This window comes from Condylura cristata, unplaced genomic scaffold (genome assembly GCF_000260355.1).
Source record: "Condylura cristata isolate star-nosed mole 26May11 unplaced genomic scaffold, ConCri1.0 scaffold00015, whole genome shotgun sequence".
Taxonomy (NCBI): Eukaryota; Metazoa; Chordata; class Mammalia; order Eulipotyphla; family Talpidae; genus Condylura; species Condylura cristata.
This window is the reverse complement of record NW_004567116.1, coordinates 1,159,359-1,168,246: the sequence shown is the minus strand read 5'-3', so window position 1 is coordinate 1,168,246 and position 8,888 is coordinate 1,159,359. Positions and strand designations below refer to the sequence as shown.

The 8,888-nt window shown below is 70.4% G+C and overlaps 1 protein-coding gene across 1 annotated transcript in view; it reads right to left on the bottom strand.

Annotated features, from left to right (window-relative positions):
- PC (pyruvate carboxylase) overlaps positions 1–8,888 on the bottom strand; it is a 64,830-nt gene that overhangs the window by 15,968 nt on the left and 39,974 nt on the right. Inside the window, exons 3-9 of the mRNA XM_004682580.2 lie at positions 2,554–2,689; positions 2,297–2,481; positions 1,939–2,104; positions 1,721–1,866; positions 1,515–1,632; positions 1,212–1,363; positions 494–612 (exon numbers count right to left, since the gene is read on the bottom strand). Of these exons, the coding sequence (XP_004682637.1) occupies positions 494–612; positions 1,212–1,363; positions 1,515–1,632; positions 1,721–1,866; positions 1,939–2,104; positions 2,297–2,481; positions 2,554–2,689 (1,022 nt within the window). The remainder of the gene's footprint in view (positions 1–493; positions 613–1,211; positions 1,364–1,514; positions 1,633–1,720; positions 1,867–1,938; positions 2,105–2,296; positions 2,482–2,553; positions 2,690–8,888) is intronic.

The following is an 8,888-nucleotide window of genomic DNA, read 5'->3' as shown; positions in this document are numbered from 1 at the left end:
GGTGCCGGGTGTGCTCGGAGCCAGGCGAGACCACCCAAGCCTGCGCTCCTGCTGTGGGAGGACAAACCCACGGAAGCAAGACGGGGGGCGGCCGGCCCTCGCAGGCCAACACCCCGATCACCACCAAGGCCGGCACAGGCCCGAACAGTGCGGTCATGGAGCAGCGGGCGTGGGGCCGCCTCACGAAGTCCTAAGCTTAGACGGTGCCGCCCCGCGGGTCCAGGAAAGACTGGGATAGCAGAGGCGCGGGGCGCACAGCCTGGCCGGCAACGGCGACCTTGGGCAGCCCCGTCTCCTCATCTGAAACACCCGACGCGGAGTCGGGGGCGGCAGGGGGGCCAGGCTGAGGCGCACGGCCTGGGGGTTCGCCCGCCCCGCACTGATTCTTGCCGGACGCCCAGGGCTCCATCCGCCGCTGTGTGACCAAGCGTCCGGGTCGCGGACGCTGAGCGGGCTCCGCCCGGCGCCCCCGAGGCGCCTGCCCGCCACTCACTCGGTGATCTCCTCGGTGACCGTGTGCTCCACCTGCAGCCGCGAGTTGACCTCGATGAAGTAGTGCTTGCCGTGCCTGTCCACCAGGAACTCCACCGTGCCCGCGTTCTCGTAGCCCACCTGCGGGGCCGTCAGCGTCTCAGCCCAGCGCCGGTGCCGGAGGGGCAGCGGGCCCAGGACCTCTCTGGGGCGCCGCGTCCCGGCCCCTGCGGGCCTCCGGCCCTCATCCAGAGGGTCCTCAGCGGCCGCTGCCCTGCTGTCGCGGCCTCCGCCAGCCCAGAGAGGTCACCGCGGCGTGTAGCACGCGGGGCCCCCACCCTCGGGGACCCTCCCAGAGGGCTGTGACCACCCAGGCCAAGGTGTGGCCACGCGCTGGGCGGGGCTGGGGGCTGCACCTGCACTGGGGCAGGGCCAGGAGCGCCCAGGAGAAGGCGAGCAAGACCCCGGCCCAGGGGCCGCGCCCCAACAGCGCAGGGGAGCCCCAGAGTGAGGCGTGGCCAGAGGCCCCTGCTGCCGCCCTGCCTGGAGCCAGGCCTGGTGTCTGGGCCTGCCCCTCTCCCTCCACGGGGAGGCCCCCCAGGGCCTGCACAGTTGCTGGCCCAAGAGTCCCCCCCTCTTCTCAGAGCCCCCACTCCCCAGCAGGCTGTGGGGAGCCCACCTGCCCCGTGGGGTGCCCCTGCCCCTGGCTTCCAGAAGTCTCCCAGAGCCCTGCCCTTCACCTGCTTGGCAAGTTTGACAGAGTCGCTGGTGAGCCGGGTCCGAAGCTGGGGGTCCAGGTGGGCAGCGGGCGCGATCTCCACCACCTTCTGGTGCCGCCGCTGGATCGAGCAGTCCCGCTCGTACAGGTGCAGGACGTTCCCGTACTGGTCCCCTGGGGTGGAGGGAGCCGCTCAGCCTCGCCCGCCTGAGCTCTCCCGCTCCGCCGCTGCACCCCCACCGCCAGCCCGGCCCCCCCAGCCGCGGAGACCAAGGGGCCCCCAGCCCAAGGCCAGCTGCCAGCCCGGGAGGGCGGGGCCACTCACCCAGGATCTGCACCTCGATGTGGCGCGGCTTCTCGATGAACTTCTCCACGAACAGCGCCCCGTTCCCGAAGGCGGCCAGGGCCTCCGAGTAGGCCCGCGTGTAGTTCTCCTCCAGCTCCTGCGAGGCAGGGGCCGCGTGGACGCTGGGCCCGCGGCCGGGGCACCCGCCACGCCCCCCACACGGCCGCCAGGCGCCGGCCACTCACCTCGTAGCTGTGGACCACCCTCATGCCGCGGCCCCCGCCCCCGTAGGCGGCCTTGAAGATGACGGGGAAGCCGTAGGTGTCGGAAAACTCCTGGGCCTCGTGCAGGGACGTGACGGGGGCGTCTGTGCCGGGCACCACGGGGACGCCTGCGGGGACCGGCGGGGGCTCCGTCAGGGGCTGGAGCCCCAGGCCCGACCCGAGGCCTGGCCCCCACTCACCCGCGGCGATGGCGATGGCCCGGGCCTCCACCTTGTCCCCCATCTTGCGGACCACCTCCGGGCTGGGCCCGATGAAGCGAACCCCCGCATCCTGGCAGGCCTGGGCAAAGTCTGCGCGCTCTGACAGGAACCCGTAGCCGGGGTGCACGGCGTCCACATTGTTTTCCTGGGGGGCAGAAGAGCGGGCCCTCAAATTCCTTCACGCGTGTCCTGACCGGAGCCTGCGGCTCCAGGGCTCCCCCCACCCCCTTCCTCGCCCGCTCCCCTCGCCACTCCAGTCCGCCCCCACCACTTACTGCCCACCCACACCAGGGCCCCTGAAGGCCCGGCCGACCCTCCCCAGGCTCCGGCCACTCACCTTGGCCACCTTGATGATGTCCGGGATGTGCAGGTAGGCCTGCACCGGGGCCAGGCCGCGGCCGATGAGGTAGGCCTCGTCCGCCTTCTGCCGGTGCATCTGGCCGGTGTCCTGCTCCGAGTACACGGCCACCGTGCGGATGCCCAGCTCCGTGCAGGCCCGGAACACGCGGATGGCGATCTCACCTGGGGGGCGACGGGCGTCAGCAGCCGGGGTGCGGCGGGGCGGGGCGGGGGGGGGCGCAGCAGGGCACCCACCTCTGTTGGCCACCATGACCTTCTTGATGGGCTTGTACTCCAGGCGCCGGACACTGGGGGAGGCGGCCGGGGCGGTGGAGGTGCGGCGAACGCCCAGGAGCCGCAGGCCCCCGTGGATGGTCCGGAACTTCAGCATCTGCGGGGAGAGTAGCGCGAAGTGGGCCCAGCTCGGCGAGGCCCTCGGAGCTGCGGCACCAGCTTCCTCCTCCTCCTCCTCCTGGCGCCCAGGAGCAGGTTGAGGCCTGGACAGAGCCAGCCTAGGCCCCGCGGCGACTCCCCGGCTCTGACCGCCCCGTGCAGACCCGAGACCTGCTCGGGACCCGCCCACCGCACCGGGCCTCCCAGCGGCTCCCCACAGTCTGGCTGGGCAAGAGGGTGCCGGGGGTGGGGAGCTGACCCGGACAAAGCAGCGCCACAGACAGCCGCTGCAAAAGCAGCAGCAGAGGAAGTGAGCGGGGCAGGAGCAGGGGACAGACGCCCTAGCGGCCTCCAGGCCCCAGACAGGACAGTTGGGCCAGGGCAGCCTGCGTCTCAAGGGGGCCCTTCAGCCCCGCGGGGGTCGGGGGAGGCACCTCCATGGGCGGTGTGGCTGACGGGCGGGGGCCAAGAGTCGCCGTGCATTTTGCCTCCATACAAATAATTTAAAAAAAATCAACTGACAGCCATCCCCATCCCAAGTGCAGTGTCTGCAGAGGTCAGCCCCTCCTTTCCCGGGGGGCCCCAGCCCAGACAAGCCAACACGCCGCGCCAGGTCACCGCTGCGCCCTGGGCCTGAGCAAGCCGGCCCCTCCGGCCGGGTCTGTCCCACCCCAACTGCCCTGCGGTTCTTGGATAAGCTGCAAGCGCTTGCTTCAGCGAGGGACTTAAAAACGTTCCTGAACAAAACACACTGCAGGCCCAACTGTCACTGCGGCCGACAGGGGGAGACAATGACAAAACAGAGGACAGGGGAGAAGTGGGAAGTAAATGGAAGGCGGAGGCGAGAGGCAGCCCCTGACCGGGGAGAGGACACCCGGAAGGCCAGTGCCGGCAGGGGCAAGGGCCTGGGGCAGAAGGAACAGCCACAGGCGCCGGGGAGGACGCTCCCCTGCGCTCCGAAAGCACAACCGGGCCAGAGAGCTGCCTGTGAGGGCCGCAGGGAGGACAGGGCCTCACTGGCCTCCCAGGGGTGGAGTGGGGGCTGGGCCCACCCAGACCGGGGAGAGCAGGGACGGCCACTTAGGGTGGCGATGAGACAGGCTGCTGGCCATGAGGTGCGGGGGATGGGGTACGGGGGGGACACAGCGGGGTCCAGCCGGCAAGGCCTGCTGAAAGGTACGTGTGGAGAAGAGGCAGGAGCGTCCCCGCAGCGTGCCGCGGCGTCTGCCGGTCTGGACTGTTGCTTTTTTGCTGACCGGAGGGCGCTGTCCTCCTGCCCTCCAGGTGGGCGGGCCTGGCAGGGCCGTGGCGGAGGGCCGTCGGCTTGGCCCCTCACGGAGGTGGGCGCCACGCGCCTCCGGGGCCTGCCTGCCAGACACGGGCCAGCGCTGGCCAACGCTACACGGCCCCGCTCTCCAGCGCGGGGGCGGGGGGGGGCTTCCAGGCAAGCGGCCCACGGGGTGGCTGAGGGCCTGCCTGAGCCTGGGGACCGCTGGCAGCGCCAGCGCCTGTGCCCTGCTCCGGACCCCCACGTGGCGGGGGGGCATCCGGCTCTCAGGAAAACATTTTGTGTCTGGGGGTGCAGGGTCCTCTCTGCAAGGCTCACACGGCGGCCTGCGGGGTATGAGAGCGACAGCCAACGTGACCAATATTCTGCTCGGAGGATCTGGGTGGGGGCGTGGGAGGGCTTGGTACCGCTTGCGGGCTTCTCTGTAAGCTGAAATTACTCCAAGCCACGAGCAAAGCCACGTGTGCTGGCACCGCCCTGGGGGCACTCAGCTGTCCCTGCCCCCACCCGCCGTGGGGGGCCGCGTCCTGGGGCGGGGTGGGGCGCCTCCTCTCCCTCTGGCAGAGCCCACAGTCAGCAGGCCCACGCCTGGGCCCTGGGCTGCCTCCTGGGCAAGTGCAGGAAGGCAGGCCCCAAGGCTGACAGGTGGCAGAGTCCTGGGCAGCGCTGCCCCGAAACCAGCGCGCGGGACGAGAGCAGGGAGCCGCCGCAGCCCACCGCGGGCCTGGGGCGCGGTGCCGGCGAGGCCTGCGGGAGGCAGACAGGGAGGACCCGCGGCCGGCCGCTCCGGGAAAACCACCCAGAGCCCGTCAGGAGCCTGCAGAGCACGAGGTGAGGGGCTCACTCGTGCGGCCAGTGGGCCAGCACCCTGCGCCCACACACAGCAGGTCTCCCCGCCCCCTGCACCGAGACGCACACGCCTCCCGGGAGCGTCACCTGCCTCCAGGCGCCCCCAGGCTCCCTCCGGTGCCTCCCGGATGGACACTGAGCGCCACCCTAGCTCAGAGCCAGGTAACAGGGTCCCAGGCCCACTGCCCCAGACCCCTGCAGGTCACCCGGGCCTTCGGCTCCCGACACTCCAGGGCACAGGGCTGGCAGCCCTCTGCAAGAGCAGGAGCCCGAGGCTCTGGGATGGGCAGGTTCCGGGCGCTCGAGAGCCACACGCCACGCGCCACGCGCCACGCGCCACCGGAGGGGAGTGAAGGCAGGTCCGGACTTGAGGCCGCGCGGCCCGGGGTGCGGAGCGCCGGCAGATATTTTGAGACGGGGAAAGGTCAGGGTCCCGGCTGCAGCCTGGGCGTGGGGACAGTGGGGCAGAGGGCAGCCCGGTGGCCCACGGCCAGCGCGGGCGTCAGCAGGCCCGGGCGGCCCTCGTGTTCCCTTCCTCCCCATGAGACCTGGCACCGAAGGCCCCATTTCTCCACGGCTGAAACTGGGTAACTCCCAGCTCCGCAGTCCTGGGGGTCACTGAGCTGGGGCCAGCCCGGACCTCCCTATTGATGCTGCATCATCCTGGGGCCCTCAGGGCCCTAGGGCTGTCGCTGGGGGGCGGGGGTCCCCACATGCCTGAGCTGCAGGGCTATATCTGAGCACTGGGGGCACTGTGCCCTGTGGACGGGTCATCCGGGGGAGCCCCCAAAGGCCCCTGGCCCTGGGGACACTTCTATACCTTCCACCAAGTCAGTTCCCAACGCCTGTGGCCTGGCCCTGCGGCTGGCATCCTGCCTCAGACCATCTTCCCGAGGCTTCTCTCCGGAACAAAGGGGACCTGGATCGAAGCCCCACGAGCGCACCGACGGGACCGCTTGGCACCAGGTTGCCAGCAGCATCCGCCACCCTCCCGCTGCAGGCCGGCGGAGCATGCACAGAGCAGAGCCAGCGCCCACCCTGGCAGGGAGACCCAGCCGGGGCCTGGGGCGCTCTCCCCACAGCAGCCAGGCCTCCCTCCGGTACAAAGTTCTTGGGCCCAGGTCACCGGAGGCTGGGTGACAGCCAAGGCTGAAATCGGGGGGCAAGGGGGAGAGCACCTGGGCTTCCCCACCTGCTCCTGGGCCCAGGGGGCTTTGGGGGTTCTCCTGCCCCTCAGAGCCCAGCTCAGTTCGCAGCTGTAGTCATGTGGGGACCCCCACCTCCGACTGCAGCCACTAGGGGACCCCGAGATGATGCAGCTCATTCTGGATGTGCCCTCCTCTGAACTTGCTCAGCTCAGGGCCAGCCGTTCGCCCTCAAACCCCTCCTCTCCCAGATGGGACCCCGGGGGTGCGCCTGTGGTGCCCCAGGGCCTTTCCAGAGTCTGCTGCAGCAGCGAGAAAGCCCACGGCTCTCGGGGGTGCCATCTGGAAGCAGGGCCGCGGCCCCCCCCCCAGGGTTGTGTGTGAAGGGTCGTGTCGGGGATGGGCTCCCACAGCCCTCCTCTCTCTCCTTCCGCCACCGCCGCCAGGTGCCCCTGCACTCTGGCACTTGGGGTGGCAGGGGAGGGAGCAAGAGGCCGCCCCTGAGGTGGGAACAGAGGCCGTGGGGCGGCCTCGGGCGCAGCCCCTTGCGGGTGGAGGTGCAGCCACAGGCCAGGAACAGCACCCGGGCCAGAGATCCAGCCAGGCTCTGGGGTGACGTGAGCGCCAGCCTGTCCTCACTGTGGCTCTACCCGAAGCCTCGGCGGGCTGGCCTTGCCTCTGGCTCTGGCCCACTCGGGGCGCCCCGGCCCTCACTCCCAGGCAGGCTGTGGTGCTGTCTTGGAGAAGTTCCCACGTGGCCTCACTCTGTCCCGCTCTGGCTGGTAGAGCATGACCCAGAAGTCCTCAAGGCCACTGAAAGTCTTGCTGAGAAGCTTCCTGAAAAACGCAGCGGGCCTCAGTGGCCCTCATCTTGACCAGCCGGGCCGGGACCCCAGCCGACTCCCAAGTGCCTCCTGCCCCGACCCCCCCGGCGGATGATCTGCTAGAGGGTCACCCGGGCCCCTGAGACGCTGCCAGTGCCATGAGCCCCCGGCGACCCCAAGGGCAATGGGGTCACCTGGTGATACCTGCCGGCAAAACCTCCTTTTCTGGGCCTCCCTGGTGGCACAGCAGCTTGGGGCGCTGCACGAGGCGTGGAGCCGAGCCCAGCCGCCTGGGTGCGAGTCCGACCCCCGCCAGGCCCACAGGGCGCAGCAGGCCTCTCCTGACCTGCCCACTTCGTCAGTTGGCCTGTTCTGCTCCCCACTCTGCCTCTGGTGAGTCCTCTCACCGCCCCTGCACCTCTGGCCTGCACCCCAGTTCTGTATGCATAAGTAAATAAATGTTAAAAACTAAAAACCCTCCTTTTCTGACTTCAAAGATGGTGAAGTACAGGAAGGGAAAGGCAGCCACCGCCCGCCCCTGCCGGGCCTCCAGAGGCTGCCGGCTCTGTCTTCCGAGGGGTGCGCCGGACGGGGGGTGCGCACTGGCCTCCAGCAGGAAGAAGGCCAGGCCCCCGGGCCGGCCCTCCACCTCGGCCTCAGCGCCACGGGCCGGCGGGTTGGCCTCTCCCACTCGGGGCACCCCAGGGCTCCTGCTGGGGGCGGATGCTGACCGGGCCCGCAGGGAGCCCGCGCGGGCTGTGGCCGGCCCTGGTCCCGGTACGCGACCCGCTGTGCAACGGCATTAACGCCGGCCGGTGCCAGGCCAGGGCCCGCAGGCCCGGCGTGCTCCCCGCTCTCTGGGAGGCCTCACTGCCCCCGTCGCTCCATTCTCAGCCTCAGAAGCAGGTGTGCTGGGCAGGTGACGGCCACGGTGGCCCGGCGGTGCCCACCAGGACCCGCCAACAGAAACGAGGCATGGTTCATCAGAAGCAGGACGTGACGGCACTGGGAGACCCCAAGCCAGGCGAACCCCATCTAGAAACCATGTCAGGGGCCCAGGGCCCCCTGACAGTGCCAACGGTGTCAGCAGGGAGCCCCCCGCTGGGCGAGGGCAGCTTCGATTTGTGCTTTAAGCGCTTCACTGTCGGTTGGAACCCCAGCACCTCAGACCCAACCCCGTCTCCTGGGCCCCCACTGGCAGTAGGCAGCACGGAGTCTCTGGTCAGGCCACGCAGACCCCGGGAGGACAAGCTCTCGGACAGAAGCTTGCTGGAGCTGGGCCGGCCCGAACCTTCCTGAGGACTTTGCCCGTGATCTCGGCGTCCACACGGCATCTCCCACAGCGGTGGGCAGAGAACCAGGGGGAGGGAAGGCCAGGCCGGCCCAGGGGGTGGCAGCGGGTCACGGGAAAGCCCGAAGCCCTGGCACAGCCCTCTCAGGCACGTGGGAGAGCAGCCAGAGGAGCTGAGGAGGGTGAGAAGTCAGATCTCTGCTGCCCACGGCACCCCAGCCCAGCACCCCACCAGGCTGCCGCCCCCGGCCAGCCTCGGCGGCTGCCAGCAAAAGCAGGTCAGAGCCAGAAAGAGCCCTGGCAGCAGGCCCTGCCGCGGCGGAACAGCGGGGGGCGGGGGCGGATTCGGGGGCCTCCCCAGGCCCGCGCTGCCCAACCCTGTCACAGACCTGGACCACCCATGGGTGCAGTGACGGGAGAGACCACGACTCTCGGGGCTGCAGCCTCGGCCACCAAGGTGCCCACCAAGGTGCTGGGCAGGGGCGAGAAAGGGGACACGAGGAACCGAAGGTGCCCAGCAAGGAAAACAGCGCGAGCGCGAGACCCGAGGCAGAGCGGGGCGGCCGCAGCTCGCAGCGATCTGCCAGCCTGGCGCCACGTGGCCAGCGGGCAGCCCTCGACCGTAGGCAGCAGGGAGAGAGGGAGAGGGGCAGAGGGAAGAGTGACAGTGGCCCTGCCGGGGGTCTGCGGGCGGAGGCCAAGGAGGTCAGGGAAGAGGCGAGTGAGGGCCGGCCCGGGGCAGCGGCGGCAGCAGGAGCTGCAGGCACACCAGGGTGGGCCTGGGGCCGAGGGCGCAGCCG